The sequence below is a fragment of the Quercus lobata genome, chromosome 5 (assembly GCF_001633185.2).
Source record: "Quercus lobata isolate SW786 chromosome 5, ValleyOak3.0 Primary Assembly, whole genome shotgun sequence".
Taxonomy (NCBI): domain Eukaryota; kingdom Viridiplantae; phylum Streptophyta; class Magnoliopsida; order Fagales; family Fagaceae; genus Quercus; species Quercus lobata.
In genome coordinates, this window is record NC_044908.1 from 68,955,181 (window position 1) to 68,979,094 (window position 23,914).

Here is a 23,914-nt window from a genome sequence, read left to right on the forward strand (position 1 = left end):
ATGATCCTGCAGTATTTAGTTAGAAATTTCCCAAATTAAAACAAGCTTTGTAAACTGCTCATCATCATGAAACTTGAATCTCCCCCACCCCCATTAATAATGCTACTTTTTGGGTTCTGTGTCATCCCATTCTTTTACAAAAAATTTCAGAGTAGACAATGATCATTTTTAGACATGTTTTTGTGGCTAGCAGTAGTTAGACTAACTACTGATGGAGGCTGAACTTTTGTGATGATAATTTTTAGATACTGTACATCCTAAAGTAGACTTGACTAATTCTTTTGTATATAATAGTGGTGATGATTTTTATTCCCACTGATAGGACAAACTAATGATATGTAATTATATTTATTTAGACCTCCATTCTTTTGTAGCCAATAGTCCTTGTAATTATTATATAGAGGTTTGACTTACTTTGGAAGTATCTTTATTGAAATTATTATGAAAATCCTTGATGTTAGTACTTGGTATGAATTATTTAGATTGAAGTGTCAAAAAAGGAGAAATCTATAGGTACCTTTGGATTGTATTTCTAATGCTTTGGACCCTTTTGGGTTTTGGGTGTGACACCTAAGTTTCCAAAAAAAAAAAAAAAAGACAAAAAGAAGAAGAAGAAGAAGAAGGTATGGGGTGGGAAGCTTAAACTAAACTTGATGATTGATAGAGAGACATTGCCACATGCTACCATCTGCCTTTTTCTTGTGACAATACAGTGCTGCAAGAAAACCTCAAATCAATTGATAAACCGATAAACTCATCAACAAAACAAAGGAAAAAAAGATTAAATGAAAAACTCAAGTGAGATGAGTGAAACGCGAGAGAATGAACACAAAATATTGGTCATATATAAATATGTGAATAATACCGTGAGACCCATTTTTAATAAAAAAGTGACTAAAAAGTGGAGTTTGTTTGTTTGACGAATTCATGGTTCACGGAAGAATAATCAAAAATTGCGGCTGAAAAAAAAAAAAAAAAAAAAAAAAAAAACCAAACAAACAAACAAACGTGCAAAGTGGATCCAAACCCTACCATAATATATACAAGAAATAAATACTGAAATATACAGTAACAACATATAGCCTTTACATTATCTACAGTTTCGACAGAATCTTGACTCTCGACCGAACACCAATAATAACAGCCAAAGCCAATCACACGTGATATAAGTTACAAACTTATAATAGCTTCTTCTGACGTACAGCACAACTCGTAGCTAGCTTCAACAGATCAATAATGAAAGATATCAAATATGTACGTACAAGACAAGTCCCTTTGTCATTCATGTGATGCACGAGCACGACACGTTGTTCTGCTTATCAAGAAATGCATGCACTTTGTAACCCAATCAATAGGCAACTAATAAACCATGAAACCATCCCAACTGAAAGACAAATAAACCACTGAAGCAAAGTCAACCTTGCATATGCTAACACTGCCAGAATATGTGTAATTTCAATAAAGGCCACCTGCAGTAACAGAATAACACCCACTGCCAACCAAAACAATGGGTTACGAGGAAAGTGCTCAACCACATTCATCTTCCTCACTTGTCTTGCATTAATAATGTTACAGACTTGGCAGAGGACAAAACTATTGAAGATAATGGTATTACTAACCTCCTTGTTAATGCCAATCATGGTTTGCCCTTTGAATTGCCATGTCACTGAGACGCCAGATTGATACAGAGCTTGGATGACAACGTTAGTCCACATGGTCATGTTGATAAGTGGTTCAGTTTGTCTCAATGGTGGCTTTTCCATCAGTTTCTTTGATGGTGGCTCAGTCAATAATCCAAGGCCACCAAGAAGAGTCACAACAAAGTTTGCCCAGGCTAATTGGATGGTTGTAATTGGAGAATGTCCGAAAATCGTTGTTGTGATAAAGGTTATCAACAACCCTGCTATATTCATGGTGAGCTCAAGTTGCATATACTTGCAAATATTGTCATAAATACATCTTCCGCATCTGACAAGACTGACCAAGACACCGAGATTTCCATCCATGATGATGAGGTTACAACTTTCTCTAACCATTTCACTGCTAAAAGTCTGTATGGTGATCCTTACATCAGCTTCCTTTAGTGCTGGAATCACATTTGAACTAACTCCAACCATTGCTACAGTGTGACCTTTTTTCTTTAAACATTGCACTAGAAGGAGCTTGTCAGAAGGGATTAAACCTCCCATTAAGATGATTTTATCCACTTCATCCATCCGCTTTTTGTTGGTGTAGTTTCGAAACTCTTTTGCCTCAAGCTTCAATTTATCTGCATTGGGAAGTAGTCTATACTCAGAAGCTATGTCCTCCAATATTGAGACACTATCTTCTGAAATCAATATGATATTAACTCCAGCATTTATCCAAGCTTCTATTTCTCCTCTTGTCGAGTCCATGTCAACTTCCACTGGGTTTAGTGATCGCCAACCACTTTTGTCAATACAGACAGTCGTGACTGAATTCATGGTGAGACAAGCCAAGGGTTCTTGAATAGTGGCCTTGCCAAATAGCATCTTCTTATTCCAATAACCAATGGCAAGAGTGACTACAAAAGGAATCCCTTCTGTTACTCCAAACAGAAACGTAAGAATTGAAGTTGATAATGTGTTGAACTTCCCATTTGGTGTCCAGAAAATTTTCTTACTCGTATCCATGATCCCTTTACTTGCAACTGCTTTCCCCTTGAGGTCTGGGAGGTTAAAATGAAATCTTTTCTTTTGAAGCATAAAATGGAAGAACAACACTACAAGGTTGAGGATGGAGAGTAAAAGCCCTGTAATTTGTATGCTAGTGTTCAGCTTATCAAGTTGCACTGGTAATGGGGTCTTGTTGAGGGGGCCATAGGTAACCTTGTTTAACAAGTCACCCAATGTCGTGTTCATGCCCACTGATGTAACTAGCATGCGACCTTTTCCATCAATCACCTTTGGACCATAGAACAGAAATGGGTTTTCGTTGTTAATGATGGAGTCAAGATCATCATCCAGTTTTATGTATTCACCAGATACGAGCAAACCATCAGCAGGGACTAGAGATCCCCTCTCGAGGCATACTATGTCACCCAACAAAACATCTGATATGAATACTTTCTGCGAGCTTCCCCCTCTAATGACCTCAACTTCCACTTGGTGCATTTCCGAAGTACTCTGCCTTCTTGACATCTGCCGCGAACGTTCGAGCCAAAGTTCCCGTAAGGAATGAATAACCACAAGCACCATGATGAAAAGAATTGTGATGACACCTTTATGCCAATCTTTTGGGCTTTTCATAACGATCCCAAAGCCTAGTAACAGCATTGCATACACGAAGAGAAGAAAAACAATCCAATCATTGCATGTTTTCAAGAGTGATTTGAAGAAGCCTCGTGCAGGAGCCTGTGTTATGGAGGGTGATGAATTAGCAATATCTATGCGTTGAGTACATGGATCTTGCTTAAGACCGGGGATTCCTTTCTCTAAATCAGTACCTAGAGCCTCTGCAATTCTTTGGATGCCTCCAAAATTTTGTATTGAATCAAAGTTCTTCTCCTTTACCATCTTGGCAATATTTGCTTGTTGGAGTTTTACATCACAGATACAGTTGTCATTATCACCATCCAAATTTACAGTAATGGAGACTTGAGCTGATGCAGATGAGATTTCCAAATCCTGAGAAATAACAATAAGATGATATATTAGAGTTTTGCAAATAACATAATTATTTACAATACAATACAATATAAAAAATAAAAAAAATAAAAATTGTGACCTAATTCAATGAAATGGGTGTGTGCCATACTGCCATGTGTAACTCATTTGGGAACAAAATGTGATGCGAAAATTTACAAAACATAGTCTCTATCTTTTCATGTTTTCTCTTCAAGAAACATTTAATAACTCAAATGATCAAATATGCTAATTAATCCTTACGCTTAATATATAAACAATTGTTTTCATTATCAAGTTAAAATCTGCATCTTATTTAGCCCAGAAGAATAAATAATCATAATCTGAAACTTGATTCGAAGATGCTAAACTTGACAATTCTATTTGAGAACTACCAGTCTACCACTGCACTTTTCCGCATGGCAATGTAAATGCAGTTTCTTATGGAAATAGAATTTTTTTTTTGGATAATATATTGGTTCATTATATAACCCTATTTTTTGGTGAAGACTTTGATGAAAATAAAATAAATAAATAAATAAAAATAATTACTCCTCAATTTAAAGAATAACTATTTTTGAGAAACAACTATTCCCTACAATGAATATGAAACCAAATAATTGAATAACTATTTCACATAAATAATAATTTATTATAGGACCTATTATCGCATAAAAAACATGCCCCAAGAGTCAAGCTTACAAGTTACAAGTTGCATTTAAGATTTTATTTTCAATGGGTAATTAATCAACAAAGATCTTGCGATTAAGTATAAATGAATATAGTGTCCATTTCTTGTTTATGAAAGGAAAGGTGACTAGAAAATTTTGAGATGTTAACATAAGAAGAAAAAAAAGAATAATAATAAAAGCATTTTAATTTCTACGCATGCTTTTTCTTTAAATGGATGATGAGAGAAAGTAGTACTTTTTAACATTTCAGGTCGTATTTTAATATAATGGTAAAAACATGTACCAAAAGTTCCAAAACACCTATTAAAAAAATAGAAATAATTTAAAAAGAAAAAAAAGAAAAGGAGAAAAAGAACTTAGGCAAGTTTAAAGCAAGGCAATGAGTCGAAATATGCCCTAAGATTCAACCAGCGTCTAGACGTAGACGGTAATTAATGGGTGTTCTTAGATAATTAATTAACTATTCTAGAAAAAAATGTATACCATTTTTTGTAAAAAATATAAAAAACTGTCATAAAAGTCAATTGATTTTTATTTTTTATAAAAAATTTTCTAAATTAATACCCTTAAACTTATGTTAACTTTTCTCTTTTACCTTTTTTTTTTGTTGTTGCCCACTTTCGGCCTATATTCCACTACTTGAAAGCCTCTCTCGGAATCTACAAGGAGGGCAAAAGATAGCTGCGATTTTTTTTTCCCTCAGTGCTTTAGGTCATTTGAAAATAAATAAATCTTGACCGTGAGTCCGTGACTTGTACATAGCTCTATCAAATCTACTTAACCATATATATGAGTCAAGTGCTCTAACTACGGTACTTTTTTAGTTTATTCAAATTTTGTCTTTCTGTAATAAGAAAAATGGTGAGTTTGATGAGAAAGAAAAAATTTTAACATTAAATTTTAACAAGTTATTATTAACTATTATTAATGAAAAAAATAATTTTAGTGGTGTGTTCAAATTAAAATCATTAATAACCTACTCGGAAATAATTTATTATAAAAATATTATAGACGTAACACATAATATTTAATACTATTACCATAATCCTTCTCTAAAAAAAAATACTATTACCATAATTATAAAAAAAAAAAAAAGTATTACAAAAAAAAGTACTATATCTACAATATTTTTTACGATATTTCCATTACAAATTTTCAATAGTAAATTGTTATTTTAAATTGAAATTACTTTTTTGACCACTAATAACAACATATAATACCCTACTACTTATGATTTATAATAAAAATACTGTAGACTTAGTATTTCTCTTGTGAAAGATATTAAGACATTTTATTGTTATCATAATATTTTTACAACAGCTGAGATGTTAATTCTATTTTTTTTTTTTTTTAACGACAAAAAAAAGTGCTTTAGAAAATAGAAAACTTATACTTTCAGAGCTTTATCTGCTCTTATAGTACGTGAATTTGCTCCTTCAGTTTCAAAACGATTTCGTTCCAACAGTGTCTTGCAGATATTACTTGACGAGGTCTCTACCATTAATAGAAAGAATAAGCGTGTAATTCAGATCAAGTATATGACTTATAAGCTCAAACAAATTAACCAAAGTTTCACTATCCACTACTATAGATCCACACTCCACATGAGGAAAAAAAAAAAAAAAAACTTACTGCTTCTCCTGTGTCACTGGGGCTGAGATTGTCTAGAGCAACAGAACCTTTCTCAGATTCATCACCTTTTCGATCCCGTAGCATTGAAACAATCCATTGCCAACGGTTTCGGGCACGGGCCTGTGTTGGGGAGAGTGTTATAGATATGCTTTGAGAGCATAGATCTTGTTCAAGACCAGGGATTCCCTTCTCTAAATCTGTATCTAGAGCCTCTGCAATTTCTTGGATGCCTCCAAACTTCTGCATTGAATCCAAGTCCTCCTCGACCATCAAGGCAATATTTGCTTGTTGCAGTTTTGCATCACCAATACAATTGTTGGAGATTTTCGCAGCCTGCAAAATATCAATTAGATTATATATTAGTGTTCTTGATATTCTTTAATGTTATGTTTGAGAGAGAGAAAGGAGTGGAGGGCTTGGAGTAGAGTCCACCATTAATGAGGAGAACCCTTTTTTGTTCTATGGTGCAAAGGTGATTGATGGAAAGGGTTGCATGCTAGTTGCATCAGTGGGCACGTACACTAGATTGGGTGATTTGATGAAGCAGCCCATCACCCCGGAAAGACCCCCTTAAATTTTTCAAACATACAAAGTAGGCATGCTCAAGGTTTCTACCATTACCAAGATTGACCAAAAAGAAATACGAACTCCATCTTTAAGGCCTTTAAATTTTCAAACAGACAAAGTAAGCATGTAATTCAGATCAAGTATATGACTTATAACAAGCTCAAACAAATTAACCAAAATTTCACTATCCACTAATATAGATCCACACTCCACAGGAAAAAAAAAACTTACTGCTTCTCTTGTGTCACCGGGGCTGACATTATCTAGAGCAACAGAACCTTTCTCAGATTCATCACCTTTTCGATCCCGTAGCATTGAAACAATCCATTGCCAATGGTTTCGGGCAGGAGCTTGTGTTGGAGAGATTGTGTTAGCTATGCGTTGTGAGCATAGATCTTGCTCAAGACCAGGGATTCCCTTCTCTAAATCTGTATCTAGAGCCTCTGCAATTTCTTGGATGCCTTCAACCTTCTGCATTGAATCCAAGTCCTCCTCTACCATCATGGCAATGTTTACTTGTTGCAGTTTTGCATCACCAATGCAATAGTTGGAGATTTTCACAGCCTGCAAAATATCAATTAGATTAAATATTAGTATTCTTGCTATTCTTTAATGTTATATTTGGAAGAGAAGGAGAATGAGAAAGAGGAGAGGAGAATAAAGGTAAAGGTGATATATCTCTGAATCTCTCCATATCCTTCTCCATCCAAACCTACGTTAATTCTTGAACTCAGTTGACTTGAAGGCAGACACAAGCATCAAGAAAGTATATTCTGGTCACCTATTCTCCTCTTCTTTCTCCATATCCCTCCATCACCTCTTGAAGATAACTAAAGCACTTTCATCTACAAGTAGGGCAAAATATAGCAGCGGTTTTTCTTTCTTCTTCTTTTTTCATGGCTTTGGCATGTGAGAGCTCAAACAATAAGCCCGCTCAAAGAAATAAAGGTATGCTTTTTGCCATATATAGATCCATGGGAGAGAAAATTGAAAACTTATACTTACTGCTTCTCCTGAGTCATCCTGGCTGATATTAGAAGTCCTTGAGGAAACTATGTCTAGAGCAAGAGAACCCTTGTCAGCATTATCTGCTCCTGGAGCTATACTGGCCATTGACAAGACCGTTTGTTGCGACACTATGTCTCCACCATGGCCACCACTGACCTAAAATAAGACCCAAAATATGAGCTTTATTTTTCAGGTATTAAAATTTTCAAGGAATTCAGAGCAAGTGCTTCAAAGAGAATGTTTCTACGAGTGTTGGAAAAAAAAAGAGTGCCTTGACACTTATTGTCAACCACTTCAATAGGTTGTGATATTGGGCATGTTGCTAGACATTTATTCATATGCTTGAGCACAAACAAACCAAAGTTTCACTATCGATCCCATACAGATCGACCCAAGTTCCAAGGGAAAAACATATATAGAAAACATACTGCTCCTGTGTCATCTGGGCTGATATTACTGTAAAAGGAAATGGATGATGAGGCTGCAGGTCTGTCGAGAAAAAGAGAACCTTTCCCAGATTCATCTCCTCCGGGAGAGACCGTTTTCTGAGACTCAAGGACCTCATTTCTAGAGCTTTTGATGGTCAGCATTATTTAGTTTGTCTGAATTAGTCTGGAAAAGACTCTTTCTGCAATAAGGAAACAAAAAAAATAAATAAATAAATCAATAGGGTTAACCTAAACAAAACAGCTATGAAGAAAAGAAAAAGATTGAAGAAATAAACTGAATATATTGATGGTGAAGAAAAAGAGCATCTAGCTCCCAAACTATTCTCATCAAGATTATAAGAAGAAATGAAAGTTTTTTCAAGTGATTTAAAAGTAGCAACGTCGAAGGAATGAAAAAGAAAGGATGAAAACCGAGTAATTTGAAAGCAGCTTCGTCGAAGGAGAACGAGAACGAGAACGAGAAAGAATTAAGAATGCTGGTGAGTGGTGAATGAACACTACAAGAAAAGATGGAGAGGAAAGGAGATAGGATTTATGGGAAAGAGAGTTTGTACTTGAAAAGGAGAAAATGAAAAGATAGTATTTAGAGATAGTGGAGCAAAGGGTGAAAAATGAGCTTAAATAGAGGAGCTACTTTAACACCTCATTCATGGGATGCGTGTGGCGAAGAGAATTTGTTTTTGGGTTTTGTGTTTTTGTATTTTTTTTTTTTTTTTGAGAAAGATTGTATATTTTTATTTGAGCGTCCTATCTAGGAGGTTTCTAAACCATCTACCCTGTTTGAAAAGAATAATAGTAATCCCACAAGATTCGCCACTACAAAAAGGATAATAGTGATCCCACTGCATTAAGTAAATGAAAAGAGAAATGATATATTTTTTATTTGAGTGTCCTATCTGGTTGGTTTCTAAATCATCAACCCTGATTGAAAAGAACGAGAAAATGAAAAAAGAAATGATTAAACACGGAGCTTTCAATGTAGTAAAGGGGGACACGTGTTTCTTTCCAGATTACCTTTCTTTTCACATTTAAATAAGGAGCTTTCTAAGAAATTAAGGAGAATGGTATTATTATTTCATCAAACGATAATCAATTTATCATTAACCTTCCGCAGGTTCGTTAAACTAATTTCAAAACAATTTTATTTGAAAAATTATTAGTGGTAAGTAAAAATAAAATGTCAATGGTGAACTCAGAAAAGAACCGGCTAATAAAGAATTGTCACCTAAAATTTGTTGTGAAATATTTAATAAAAAAAAACATTATGAGAAGGTCTATAGACAAAAAAAAAAATACAACAAATTTGACACATATTGATGGAAATTGTTAATGATATGTAAAAATGTAATATTAATAGTTAGTCAGGATGAAAACCAATATAAGTTTAATTAACATATTAATTAGTGTAAAAAATGTTAGCACAATTTTTTTTAAGAAACAAATACACACAAGAAAGAGAAAAAAAATATACTCTAAAATACGAATTCATTAAAACTAAAGATTAATGTACGGGTCAGGACCATGCCTGATCGAATACATGCAAGATAAATCAAAATCCAAATTATTCCTAACGTACACAGGCGGACAATCAAAATATATAAAACTGGTACAATCTAGAATCCTATATGTTGTGGATAGTGAGCTTTTCAGTCCAGCTTCCTCACGTAGCCACGTGTCCATTGACACTAGCTCGTGGAGCTTAACGCGGTAGGCTAATATATAAGACAAACCTCTTTTATAACTCGACTTTATATAATTTATAATAATTTATATTACTTTTTATATATACACTGGGATAAGCGCGCCAATGTTGACTTTTTCACTGCCAACGCGGTTTTAATTTTCTTCACACATACACAATGTTCAATTGGCTTGGGGTCGGCAAATATTTGAGCAGGAAAGAAATCCATTATTTTACACAAAAATGTTTCACCTAATTGAGATACGAGTAGTCCTACCACTTTGCACTTTATCGTGTCTATTTGAGATAAGTTGAAAATTTTAGTTTATTTATAATTTTAATTTATTTTTATTATTATTCATAAATTTTATTGCACTTTTTAATACTATTTATAAGCCTCACTCTCACTATACTATTAAGTGAACTTTGCATTGCCTTTTAACGTGGTAAAGTCTTCAATATTTTTAAATTTAATAAATAAGGCATAGAAATTTCTAAAATCCTGTATCTTGTATGTGGGCTTTCAGTTTCTTGAAGCGGTGTTTACTACAACAGCAACAAGCATCAACATCCGGGAATATTCCAAGAAATCTACCTGTTGGTAAGGATATTGCATACATGATCAAGCCGTCGTCAATACTTCCGAGGAGGAAGAATTATCTCATACATTACACACCTATGCATGCGTAGGATTTTTAGTGCTAACTGTATTTGGTCTAAATTTAAAAGGCTCTCAATAGGGTAAATTATTGAGTAAAATTTAGATATAATTACATAGGTTCAGTTCATTAAATTTAAGAATGTAACTACATTATATTGAATTATCCTTGAAACGATAATATCGTGCTTTATTGAATATTACAACCATGTCTGTTTGGTAAAGATTATTTTTGTCAACTTATTTTACTATTTAGTTATTTTTGTTACTATTTATAGGTCTCACTGCACTTTCTAGTACTATTTATGAGTCACACTGTACTATTTAAGTTAACTTTTACATTTATTTATAGTACTTTCAATAAAATAAAAATTTAGTTTCACCAAAATAATCAGATCTCAAACGGATATAATAAAAGTTTGGCTTAAAAATCTTGGTTGCACTAAGCCGTTAGGTTGCAATTTTTTTTTTTCTAAAAATAAAAACAATTGTCCATTTGTTCCTATTAATAATCTATATATATATATAAAACCGAAACTTTTGAAGCTTCCACAATTTTCCATGTCAGCACATTTTTTAAATATAATATAAAAATAAATTTAAAAAAAAAAACATAAAACTGATGTCACGGGAAATATTTATGCGCCTTCTCTTAAAACCTAAACCTAAACCTAAACTTAAATGTAAGGACTAAATATTTATGCGCCTTCTCTTGCATAAACCAGGGTTTTAACTAGGGTTTTGAATCAAGCACAGCTGCTCTTTCTTTTGTGGTCTTCTGCTTTCATCGAAGCTATGTCCATTTTTCTGGTACTCTTCTTCTGTTTCATCTTCTCATTTTTATTTCCGAACCTCCTTTCATTAATATTCTCACAGCGCCAATTTTTTTTTTTTTCATTTTTTATCTAATTTTTTTAGAAACAATTTTGTGGCAGAGAAAGCTCTCAGTTTCCAATAGAAACTCTCTCCTTCGCATCATAGCAATCGCTTCTGCCGGGTCGGGTCTTTTGTATGCCAATAGCAACTCAAATTCCAGTAAGCTTCTAATTTTCTTTTCTGGGTTTTGATTCTCTTACCACTTCTTTGCTTCTTCTTTTTTTTTTTTTTTTTTTTCATTTTGGTATAATTGAGAAGTATTAAAGTTTAAATTTTGATTCTTTCTTTGTGGGTCTTTCTTGAAATAGAAAACTGAGAATTGGGTTTTATTTAGTATGTTCTGAAATCAAACAGAACACAACAATTCCAATTGGTTCTTTATAAATAAAAAATCTTATATGCTGTTATGATAAATTTTAGGAGCAAATGTAGCTAAAGTTTAAATTTTGATTCTTTCTTTGTGGGTCTTTCTTAAAATACAAAACTGAGAATTGGGTTTTATTTAGTATGTTCTTAAATCAAACAAACCACAACAATTCCAATTGGTTCTTTATAAAAAAAAATCTTATATGCTTTTGTTATGATAACATTTTAGGAGCAAATGTAGCAGTGAAGGTTCTTGTGGCTCTGCAGGAATCACTATCGCTACCATGGCGAATTACGCAATACATATTTCCCTGCCCTTCGTTACTTTTATCGGATCCATGGCAACCTGGTTTGTTCTTAAATTTTATTTGGCAATAGATTGATATGTTTTTGGGTTCAATTCGAGCTTGAAATTGGAGGAATGCTTCCATTATTTTCTTCTAGAGTTGGTTCGGCTCCATCATCGGATATAAAGAAAGACAATTCTTTGGGGGCAGTTGGAGGTGACCCCAAACCATGTTGCAATTGTTTGGGGAGAGATACAATTGCAAATGCTGCCGCTAGGGTTGGTCCTGCTGTAGTAAATCTTTCGGTTCTACGGGGTATATATTTTGGGTTGTTGTATATGTTTGAGATTTAGTTAATTTGTTTAAAAATAGGATCTAACAGTTGTTTGTGATCTTTGTGTTTGATAGGGTTCTATGGCATTACTAATGGAAAGAGTATAGGGTCAGGAACTATAATTGATCAGGATGGTACAATTTTAACATGTGCTCATGTTGTGGTTGATTTTCAAGGCATGAGGGGTTCAGTCAAAGGAAAGGTCAGTGTCTTTGGTGCTTTGTATATGTTGTCTCCCTTAGTAATACAACTGTTCCATAAACGAAAACCTATATACAACTTCTCCATAAACCAGTAGGTCTTGCTTTCCTCATGCTTCACAGATTTGACTGGTCTTCAAGTTATAGTATACCAATTGAATAGCTTTATTTTACTAATACTTCTGTCGTTCTTTGCAATCTCATGCTTCACAGATTCTTGGTTTTAAATTTCAATATGAACTGATTCCAATTTTTCCCAAGGTAAGGATGTGTCGTAGGTTGACTGGTCTTCAAGTTATAGTATACTAATTGAATAGCTTTATTTTACTAATACTTTTGTCATTCTTTGCAGTCTCATGCTTCACAGATTCTTGGTTTTAAATTTCAATATTATCAGCGTACGGAAGTAAATAGTCCTATATCGCAAGACAATATGTCTTTTAATATATGCATGCTTTATTATTTTCCAATAGTTTTCCCGTGCATCGCACGGGTTAGCGACTAGTGAGACCTATTAAGAAGTACATGGTGATTTTTAATTGGTTTATTTTTTTTAATGCATCACATGAATTTAGTGATATGACATGGCCATTTATGATTGGACAGAGAACTTGATCTGTAACGTTATTCAAGTAAATTCATGGTATTCTTCTATTAATTTTTTTTTTTTAAGGTAAATATCGTGGTATTTGCCATTTTTTGGTATTGTAACTTGATTTGATGTGGTGTTGGGCGTCATACGTATCAATGTCATGCACCGATCGACCTTAGAAATTTCAACGTCTTTTTTTTGATGAACCGAAAATTTTATTAAGGAAGAAATAAAACTACACAGGCATATAAAGAGCCTTGACCCTAATAATAGAAACAAAACAAGAAGGCCCAACCTCACATCAAAAGAGTCAAAAGGAGCTGTTTGACGAAGACCACTGGCCTAAAACATGAGCAGCAACGTCCTGCATGTCCTGACCTAGTCCAATCACATCTTAATGATCAAGTGGATTGACTTCAATCCAAACGCGTACTGTCTTTGCTAGATCGAGATGATATAAAACTGACTGATTAATAATCACTAGCTAGAGGTGCTTTCTTAAATAATAATAAAAAAAGAGTGAGGACCCCGATTAATAACACCACCGTTGATTTAAAAAAAGGGGAAAAACAAAGGCCAAAAAATAAAAAGGCAAGACGTTGAAAATTAAGAAAAAAAGAACACAGTATGAGGTGTGAACGTAACTCAACGTATTCTTACATTAATTTGCAGACGCACTTGCAAGGATAGGTGCTGATCAAGACTTGATTTTAGAATTTTTGAAAGTCCGCTTGTGGACGTTTTTGTTTTCATTGAACAAGACAACAATGGGCTGTGCTTTAACAGGCTGTGTCCTGAGTCTGTTGAGTTTTCTTAGTTTTTTATGAAATCATCTCATTCACCGGGAAAAAAAAAAAAAGAAGGAGAACGTAACTCAACGTAACTCAATGCATAGAAAATATGCATAGATACACTGAAAGGGGAGGGGTAAATTTGGTATTTAGTTCGCATGATGTTTTTTCTTCAGTTACTCCCCGAGAAAATATTTTGATGGGTTTAAAGAGAAAACACTCGTGCTCCACCAAACAACCATCAAAATTGTTTTCTCCCCTATTTTCTCTCCCTTTTTCATCTTCTCTAAAATCCACCCAACCAAACATACCCTTAAATGAGAAGATTAAAATAAAATTTCTACTTGAAGAAATATAACTCTATACATTAAAAATATGTGTCATCCAAAGTTAATCTTATTTCTATAAGAATTTTTATCACACACAAAATTATGGTAGTTATTTAACATATGAATATCTATTTTATTATAATAGTTTCTTGGTACTTATTTACTAAAGACAATATCCATTCACGAAAAACTTCTAAGAATGTTAATTAATATCATCATCTTCCATAAATACACAATTGATTTTTACAAAGACATGTCACAATATTTAAATTTTCTAAATGAATGATATCATATGCTACAATTGAAGCTCTTCATCAAATAGCATTAACTATACACAATGAAAAATTTTGTCATTCATACTTTCTTCTTTATCATTCTACATGAGTCTAGGTGTAATATTTAGTTTACTTAGTTTTTAATGAACTCCCATTTTAGGAAAGAAAAAAATTTTTAAAAAATAACAAAAGGGCGCATGTGTCATCAAATTTTCCATTAAATAAATTATGAGTTTCAAATATTTAAATTTAGAAAATCAATGTTCTCTAGGTAATAAATAAAACACCTTATATTATCATTCCAACTTTCTAAGCATTACTACCATCTAAAACTTAAAGTACGCGAAGAAAATTTTTGGGATATTAAAATTTAGTGGAGGTATTTTAGACATTACACAATGGAATATTTTAAAAATCATAAGTTTTCATTAGGGTTTAAATGAGAGAATACCAATATGACATATTTGCTATTTTCCAAAATATTAGGGGAAAAATTGCTTGATTTTAAAATTTAAGAGGAAGTGTGGACTATCCTAAACTTAAAGGATGAAAAGTGTTTTTATCCTAAATTTTTGATTTTCTGTGGGTGAAAAATAGTGTTTTTACTTAAAATGGTGCGTAAAGATAAAAACACAATAAAAAATACAAAAAGTCAACCTAAGAAAATTATATGTGAAACAGTGAATTTTGGCTCTACAGAATGGTATAACATTACTACCTATAATTTGTTATGAAAATGTTGTGAAAAATATTGTGGATGTAACACTTCTTTTTTCACAATACCTTTATTTTTAGTTGTGGTTAGTTCTAGTATGATATTTTATTTTGACCTATAAAGAATTAAACCTCAACAATTGTGAAAATATTGTGACAATTTGTTGTGTTAGCTAACCACTCTATATAAAATAAAATAAAATTTAAAAAAAAAAAAAAAGTTGACTAGGTGATATTACTGAAGAAGAAAAAAAAGGCCAATGAACAGTGCAATTGAATAAACCAAAAAATAAACTATAGCTACTACTATAGCTTTACAATTCACACTTTTGTTATGAAATTGTTATAAAAATGTTGTGGATGTAGCATTTTTTTTTTTCACAATACCTTTATTTTTAGTTGTAGTTGGTTCTAGTATGATATTTTATTTTGACTTATAAGGAATTAACATCTCAAAAATTATGAAAATATTATGACAATTTGTTGGGTTAACTAATAGCTCTGTATTTAAAAAAAATTAATAAATAAATAAATAAAAAAGAGTTGACCGGACTATATTATCGGGGAAAAAAAAGAAAGAGGCCAGCAAAACAAACCAAAGTCTTGTGGTTGTTTACTATAGCTATAATGCATTGGGTCTAGGGCTATCCAAACCCAGCCGAAGACCCGACCCACCCAAAGAAATCGACAGGATCCAATTCGACGCCAGTCGACCTGACTACTCTGGCAGTCGACAACAGGTCTTCACCATTAGAAATCAACTCCAGCAGTTTGATTTTGGTTTCCTTCCCCCAAAAACCGAAAAACCCTTATCGACCAACAAAAACCCAGATTCTGGCAAAAAACCCGTATTCTGACAAAAATTTTCCAAATCCCGACGAAAAAACCCAAATTCCAATGATATTTCACATAAATCCAGTGAGATTTTGACCAGATCTGGCGAAATCTCATAAAATCCGATGAGATTTTTGTCGAATCTGGGTTTTTCTCATCATTTCTCAAGTATATGACACTAACCAACCCGTCCGCCACCCTTTGAAGTTCTTATCCACCCAACCCAACTACTCCGGCAATCGGCAGCAAATAAGATTTTTTGCCACCCGATTCTATCGGGTCAGTTCCAAGTTGGGCACAAACCTGACCTGAACTGACCCATGGCCAGCCTTAATTGGCTCTTTATATATATATATATATAGATAAGAGCTCATGAGTAGTAGATGGGATGGCAGTGATTCTGATTCATACTCTGGCCCGAATATATCAAATGTTAGCAAAGTTGAGGAAAATTTTAAAAAAAAAAATGTTGGTGACATTAAATTTTATTTCACAACTTTTTTATAATTTAAGTATAAATGTTAATCAGAGTAATACTACTTTTTCATATACTTATCATGAACAAAAGCTTTCATATTAAGTTACTTTATAAATTGAAAAAAAAAAAAAAAACTTTGCAGCAAAATACAATTAAGACATGATTTTTATTCACTTATTACTAGCAGTAGTAACTTGTAACCCTCGCATATACGTGAATAAATTTAAAAATAAAAAAATTTTGTTGCCATGGAAATATATACAATTAATCGAATTATTAGAAGAAAAAAAATGTAAATAGATGCATGATAAAATTCCTTTCTTAAGTTTAGCACTACTACTTATGATCATTTTTATTCTAAATTTTAATTAGATAAAACATGTGGTGATTGTTGTTAAATAAATATATGATTGATTTTTTATTTAGTTATTTATAGTTTATTAATATTAGACTTTTTGTATTTTGCACTCATTAACTCACTTAGCATACTAGAAAACTTTACATAGAGATATAATTTAGTTATGTTATCTCAAACTAAAACAAATAAAGTTCGTTTCAATAGGGTTCTAATCTTCACTATATGCATAAACCTAAAATTTGTATGTATGAAAATTCAAAAAGTAAAATATTGGCTTAAGAGGATTCATATGCAAATATAATAGTGGTTGTGAACAATTGAAAAAACTAACCATTATTTCAAACATCAATAAGTTGTATTAACATAAAATACCCTTCATAACTTAATTTACGCTAAGTTCTTCTCAAAATTTATTTGAACTAGATAATTTCATAATTAAAAATAAAATATCATAAAATTTGTATTCCATCATAGTTCAATCATCCTAAAACACATCAAGATATAGCCAAAATGCATTTACACATTTATAGTACATGTAAGGTAGTTAACTAATCTCTCAGCCAAAAAAAAAAAAAAAGAAGAAAAAAAAAAGATAGTTGACTAATAATTACTAACCAACATTACATTCAAAGTTAAGAACCTTCACTCTAAATGATCATCTAATAACACAATCTGACAATCATAATTCATAAAAGTTAAACAGATAAACCCTTTACACTCCATTTGGAAGGTGGAAAAGTAATGGAATAAAATAAATTATTTTGGAATGTTCCTTCCATTTCCTTGTTTGAAAGTTTTGATAGAATTAATAAAATGGGTAAGAGGGAACACTCATTCATCTTTATTCCTTCAAAATCTTAAATTTTTATTCCCCAAAAATTGGAGGAATCAAAGGGAATGAAATTATTAATGAAGTTTTCACTGAAACTCCTAAAATATCCCTATATATTCAACCCTTTATTTTAAAATAGAGATCTAATAATAATATTATCATAAAATAATTATATTCATTTTCCTCTATGTTACTCCCAAACAATGTAACTTACTTTCCATTCCTTTATCTAAAAACATCCAAACAATATTACCTAGCTTTATTCTATTCATTTCTTTTCCATTACTTTCCCTTAAATGCATTTCATTCCAATTTATTTCATTCATTTCCATTCCTTTTTTATTTACTCATTCTATTCTATTCCTTTATGAACTCCCAATTGAAGTATTAGACAAAACAATAAATCAATTCTCTATTCGGGATTTTTAAAAAAAAAAAAAAAAACCCTAGGCAAATAAAATACCCAAAACAATTACAAAATACAAATCCCTAGCAAAAACAAAAGGGATTTTACCCAATTTCTCTCTCTTAGTGGAGAGCTCTCTGCCTCTCTTAACCATCATTTCTTCCTCTAAAGCTCCACTTTGCCACCGAATCAGCACCTCCCACTGATTGCTCCATCTATAGACCAATTTGTGTCACCAACAGCTTGGGTCCATTAGCTAGTATCTCCACCTCACTAGCCCAATCCATCACAACACTCACATATGAGTTGAAATTAGCAATGGTATGCCCTAATTAGGGCCGACTCAACAGTTGATGCAATTGATGCAATCGTCTAAGGCCCCCAAATAAAAGAAGGCCCCACTTGTTAAAAAAAAAATATATATATATATATATAATAAATTTATCTATATGTTTTAATTAAAAAAAATTTAAGTACTTTTATTGGTTAATAAAATGCATTAAAAAGGATTCATTTTATCCTAAAATGCAAAAGATTAAAAAGGGAAAACAAAAAAATGGTCAAACTTCAACTAACAAAATTAAATTTTAGGAGACAAATTTATTAACTCATTCTTGAAATATGCTAAAATCAAAATTAATTCCAGAAAAATTCATTGATAATACAACGTAATTGTCTTGAAATATGCAAAAATAAAGATTACAAATTTCAAAAAAAAAAAAAAATCTCTCATCTCTCTATCACTCTGCCTCTCCAACTATATTCTTACCCTTCTTCTTTTCATCTTGATTCTTGATCTTTTTCTATAAGCTCAGTCTAGCTTGAAATCTTTTTTTGCTCATTCCCTTCAATTCACAGTAAATTCAAAATTGAAAAGAGGCAATGAGGGCCATGTGCATACCAGAGGTAACCTTCTCTCTCTCTCTATCTTTTCGAAAATTAAAATGGAGGAGTTTGCTATTGATTCAATTTAAATATTTTAAATTATATATTTTTTGAATCTATTTTACTACTTGATTGATTGATAGGAGTACAACACATTTTTTGCATAGTTGCACAATGCACGGGATGCACAACCCACAACACTGTATAGTGATAGTGCACACTGCACACTGGCTGTGGGCTGTGCAAACAAGACTGCACAGTGCATACAGCACTGCACAGTTTGCCCGGAGGCCACAGAACATCATAGCTAGCCCGCCACACACTAATTAATAATTTATCACATTTTTTTTTAATGCATACTCTTATTTTATCAATTATTATAAATTATCATACCAATTAATAATTTGGTGTGTATCATATGAACTCATTTGTATTATAATGATACTAAATAAATTTTAAATATAAAAAATGTTCCACTTAAAATTTTCACTTAAGGCCCCCAAAATTGTTGAGCCGGCCTTGGGCCTCATGGATCTTTTTATCCTCTATCTACAATGTGTTCTTGTGGCTATGAGAAAGCCCTTTGCTCTTTAATAACTGTTGTGATTCTTGTTTTCTATTTTTGAAAATAAGATGCTAGAAATTAATTAATTTGCAGTGTTTGTACAACGAACTTATGTATGATGTAAAAAATTGTGAGAGAAAGTGTAAAATGGCTCCCTACCAAACACAATACAAACCCACTTGCCATTTATCATTATGCGTATCGGATAATGAATGTGTGTGAACAAAACAATAGCATCAATAACTGTTATGTGACCACTTTAATTTTTATGTATCTCACAATAGATTTCTCTCTCTCACCATTTTTTTGTCTTAATATTCATGCATGATGTTGGTTAACCATCATTTTAGTTGTTTTTATTAATCTAGTGATCAATTGGCATGAGTTTGAACTTTGAACATTGAACAATATTTGTTTTGCAGCATCTTAAGGGCCCGTTTGATAATGTTGTTCTAGTAATGTTGTTTGTATTTTTTAAAAATATGTGTGGGTGAAAAAATATGTAGAAATACGTGTAATGTTATTTAAAAACTGAAAACGTGTATTTAAACACATGTATCAAACAGAGTTTTTTGTTTTTTTTTCCCCTTGATGTGTTTTGTCCTGATCATCTGTTTCAATGATGACAATGACAATAATTCTCAAAATGTTGTGTTACATCTCCAATAAAATACTATGTTCATAATATCTTCACAACAAATCCTAAGTGACATGTTGTTATTGGTGGGTAAAAAAATAATTTCAGACCAATAACAACTTACCATCTAGAAAGTGTTGTGAACATGTGTTATAAATTTAGCACCACTCTGCAATAGGGGTGGGGGATTTAAAACCTTCTATGATGTGAAAATACTTTTTTTTTTTTTTTTTTTTGTTTTATAACATGTGAAAATCAATGTTAGTGTTACATTTTGTGATTCTTTTGGTATTTTTTATGAATTCAGGTTTGTCAAATTTATTTTCCTGATTTTTTTTTTTTTTAATTTGAGACTTACAAAAATAACAAAACAACATCATTTTTGGGACACTTAACGAAGCATTTCAAGTGGACAATATGACCATATTCAATTAAATTCAAAATTATAGGATTAAAATGAATAAGAGTGCCTTTGGATTTCCTCCACAAAAAAAAAAAAAAAAGAGTGCCTTTGGATTATGCAATTTCTGATAACTTCTTTGTATAATATTTATTAAAAAGAAAATATAATTTTTGATAAATTTTATGTTAAATGTGTAACAAATAGTTAAAAATTACCTCATTTCTTAATAAGTTAAGATTTATATTATTTGAAAAATAACTAAATAAATAAATTAAAAGGCAAATCAACTTTTTTCAAAGGCACACTTAAATCAAAATTTATCCAAAATATAATTTAATCTTTTTTTTTCTTCATAAAATTAAAAGAACATGATCCCCAAAACTGTCAAAAAGCCTAATAGAGTCCATTTAGAGCTAGAACTCAGCCCATGAGGCCCAAAATCCCATTTCCTCTTAACGAAACAGTTCCAAGTGGACAATATGACCATATTCAATTAAATTCAAAATTATAGGATTAAAATGAATAAGAGTGCCTTTGGATTTCCTCCAAAAAAAAAGAAAAAAAAAAAAAAAGAGTGCCCTTGGATTATGCAATTTCTGATAACTTCTTTGTATAATATTTATTAAAAAGAAAATATAATTTTTGATAAATTTTATGTTAAATGTGTAACAAATAGTTAAAAACTAACTCATTTCTTAATAAGTTAAGATTTATATTATTTGAAAAATAACTAAATAAATAAATTAAAAGGTAAATCAACTTTCTCCAAAGGCACACTTAAATCAAAACTTATCCAAAATATAATTTAATCTTTTTTTTTTTCTTCATAAAATTAAAAGAACATGATCCCCAAAACTTTCAAAAAGCCTAATAGTCCATTTAGAGCTAGAACTCAGCCCATGAGGCCCAAAATCCCATTTCCTCTAGTAATTTACACTAGCAGTGGCAGACTGCAGAGTACAGAAGTCTACAACTCAGGTAAAAATGTCGAAGATGAACATAGACATCACAGCATCGGTGAAGCCAGAGTACCCAGTCTTAGATCGGGACCCTCCGTTCACCAGAGTCGTCGGAAACTTCAACTCCCTCGACTACCTCCGCTTCGTCACCATCACCGGCGTCTCCGTCACCGTCGGCTACCTCTCCGGTAACCCATCTCTCTCTCTCTCTCTTTCTCTCACTACTTTTTCAAATTTGTTTCTTCAATTTCCGAAACTGAATTGAGCAATGAAATGTTGAATCATTTGGGTGTGAAAAAATAGGGATTAAGCCAGGGATTAGGGGACCGTCGATGGTGACCGGAGGCATAATCGGGCTTATGGGTGGGTTCATGTACGCTTACCAGAACTCGGCGGGTCGAATCATGGGCTTTTTCCCCAACGACGGCGAGGTAGCTCGTTACAAAAAGTGACACCATTTTTTTTGGGTTTTTCAACCAGTCCTTAAATTTGTCACTCTTTTCAGACAAGTTTTAATTTTTAAGGTTTTTTTTTTTGTTGTTCTTTTTATTTTTCCCATGATATTTTGTCCTGATCGTATGTTTCAATGATGATAATAATTCTCAGACTATTGTGTTGCATTGTATTGAGAAAACACCAAAGAATTGGTATTTCCAAAGACCCTTTTGATTTTGGCTTTATTGGTTTGATTATCATGTGTTGTGAATATCAGAATGTAGTGTTAAATGATAGTACACATCCATAATGTCTAATTGTGGAAATGATAGGGTGGGAATTTAAAAATCTTATCTGATGTGAAAATCAATGTAAGTGTTACGGTGTTGTTGACTCAATAATTAGGAGACCCTTTTAGAGGTACTCTCTGGAATCTGCAAGAATGTTGTTTTTGATTTTGTGATTAATGTAGGCGTCGTAAAGGACGGGATTGCTATCTTTTTGGGTCAATTTTTAAGGAGAATTATCTGAATGTTTTCTTTCTATGTGATTATGAATTTAGGTTTGTTAATTGATGGTTTGATGAATACCATAGTGCGTGCACTTGTGTCAACTATTGCATATGTGCATGGTTCTTGTAACTTGTAAGGTCCTAGGATTTAGAATGTTCTCTCTCGATCTTCTTGTTTAATAGTGGGGTACTAGTTTTGCTCTCTTCTGGGTTGTAGATTATGCTCTTTTCCTAGTTGAGGAGTTCACCCTGCTGGCATCTGGTCTGGTGTATTCATTACAAAGCAAATCTGTCTTTAAATTTTTTTCTTTTTTCATTGTAGCTTTGAAATAGTCTCATATCATGTCACTAGAATGGAACTCTGAACTTGGGAATACTTTAGTAGATTGTTTGAATGGTGTTGGCTTTAGAACACTAGGAGGATTTACATTCCAATTTAGATGGTCCTTATTTTCAAGTAATGTTAGTTATGGCTTTGTGAATGTTTTCTTATCCCAAAAATACAAAAAACAAAAAATACTGCTTTAAAGAATGTTTAATTGAGCTATTGAATGTGTGCGTACCTTTTTGTGGGAAGAAAGAAATATGATAGGCACTTGGGTCACCTGTGCTTAACTTTTTGGGGAGAAAGAAAGGTGACAGGATTTAGACAACCCCATACCTTCATAGAGCTGGAACTGGGCAAATATGGGCAGAGCAGGGAATATTACAAAACAATTACTCCCAACACTGCACCTTCCCCTAAAAACTCTGGCAGAATGGTGCACAGAGAGATGTTAAGAGAATGCGTGATGCAAATTTGAAGCAATCTTCCAGTCTATTAAATGAACTATAGTTAATCTTGAGGCTGAAATGTTGCAGACTGCCTCACTTAATAGGTCTTTTAGCCAAAACTGTTTGGAGCTTTGCCTTTTGGCCTGGTGAGTGGAATTTGTAATGTGAAACAGCAATTTGTTGTTTAGCTATAGTATCCCATTAAATGTAGAACCATGTCTGTTGCTATTTGCCTCAACTGGCACCTCTTTGTATTTTTGACAAAGACATCTAGGATTTAAATCTTCCACTCCTATTTATCGAATTATTAAAAAAAAAATTTGCTGCTACTCAACAGGGTTGACAGAATGGCTTGACTCCAAATGGTTGCCTTTTGTTTTATGGTTGATTTCTTTTTCTCCCTCTCCCTCTTTCTATTTGGTGTTGGGGTTGTTAACATGTTTCTCAGGGGACTTCAACGATTGTGGCTTTAATAGAATAATTATGATGGTGTGATTTGTTTTTGAATGTGTGGATGGATGTATTTTCGTTTTAGCAGGATGCCACAACAAAATGAAATAGTCATTTTACTCATATGTAATTCTCTGATCATTGTGCTCTCCATTTCCTTATCAATTCTAACTCCTGCTCAAATTAGAAATGCTTGGAGTCTTTTGGTGCCATACTAGTTCAGGTCAAAATACTTCACCATGTTGTGCAATCCCAACATGTGAAGCAAGCTTCCATTTCTTAATTAAACCTT

General features: G+C 32.5%; 3 protein-coding genes across 3 annotated transcripts; 2 read left to right on the forward strand and 1 right to left on the reverse strand.

The window, feature by feature from the left end:
• Positions 1 to 1,319: 1,319 nt before the first annotated feature.
• LOC115991015 (calcium-transporting ATPase 12, plasma membrane-type-like) lies at positions 1,320 to 8,133 on the reverse strand. The gene is made up of 5 exons (XM_031114770.1): positions 7,972 to 8,133; positions 7,541 to 7,699; positions 6,767 to 7,099; positions 5,969 to 6,301; positions 1,320 to 3,647 (listed from the first exon to the last, which is right to left on the reverse strand). The coding sequence occupies exons 1-5, from the start codon at positions 8,131 to 8,133 to the stop codon at positions 1,320 to 1,322; spliced, it is 3,315 nt and encodes a 1,104-aa protein (XP_030970630.1).
• A 2,930-nt stretch (positions 8,134 to 11,063) lies between these two features.
• LOC115991016 (putative protease Do-like 14) lies at positions 11,064 to 12,523 on the forward strand. Its single transcript, XM_031114772.1, has 6 exons — positions 11,064 to 11,141; positions 11,267 to 11,366; positions 11,803 to 11,922; positions 11,993 to 12,175; positions 12,269 to 12,396; positions 12,518 to 12,523. Exons 1-6 carry the CDS (start codon positions 11,127 to 11,129, stop codon positions 12,521 to 12,523), a joined length of 552 nt encoding a protein of 183 aa, XP_030970632.1. The 5' UTR covers positions 11,064 to 11,126.
• An 8,948-nt stretch (positions 12,524 to 21,471) lies between these two features.
• LOC115992530 (NADH-ubiquinone oxidoreductase 20.9 kDa subunit-like) lies at positions 21,472 to 22,132 on the forward strand. Its single transcript, XM_031116734.1, has 2 exons — positions 21,472 to 21,640; positions 21,756 to 22,132. The coding sequence occupies exons 1-2, from the start codon at positions 21,478 to 21,480 to the stop codon at positions 21,902 to 21,904; spliced, it is 312 nt and encodes a 103-aa protein (XP_030972594.1). The 5' UTR covers positions 21,472 to 21,477; the 3' UTR covers positions 21,905 to 22,132.
• The last annotated feature ends 1,782 nt before the right edge of the window (positions 22,133 to 23,914 follow it).

Coding starts and splice junctions, on each gene's coding strand:
- LOC115991015 (XM_031114770.1), bottom strand. CDS start 8,133: ATGCTGACCATCAAAAGCTCTAGAAATGAGGTCCTTGAGTCTCAGAAA. Junction 7,700..7,971: donor GCCCAGATGACACAGGAGCA/GTATGTTTTCTA, acceptor GTCTTATTTTAG/GTCAGTGGTGGCCATGGTGG. Junction 6,302..6,766: donor CCGGTGACACAAGAGAAGCA/GTAAGTTTTTTT, acceptor GATATTTTGCAG/GCTGCGAAAATCTCCAACAA.
- LOC115991016 (XM_031114772.1), top strand. Junction 11,923..11,992: donor ATCGGATCCATGGCAACCTG/GTTTGTTCTTAA, acceptor TTGAAATTGGAG/GAATGCTTCCATTATTTTCT. Junction 12,176..12,268: donor AAATCTTTCGGTTCTACGGG/GTATATATTTTG, acceptor TGTGTTTGATAG/GGTTCTATGGCATTACTAAT.
- LOC115992530 (XM_031116734.1), top strand. CDS start 21,478: ATGTCGAAGATGAACATAGACATCACAGCATCGGTGAAGCCAGAGTAC. Junction 21,641..21,755: donor CACCGTCGGCTACCTCTCCG/GTAACCCATCTC, acceptor GTGAAAAAATAG/GGATTAAGCCAGGGATTAGG.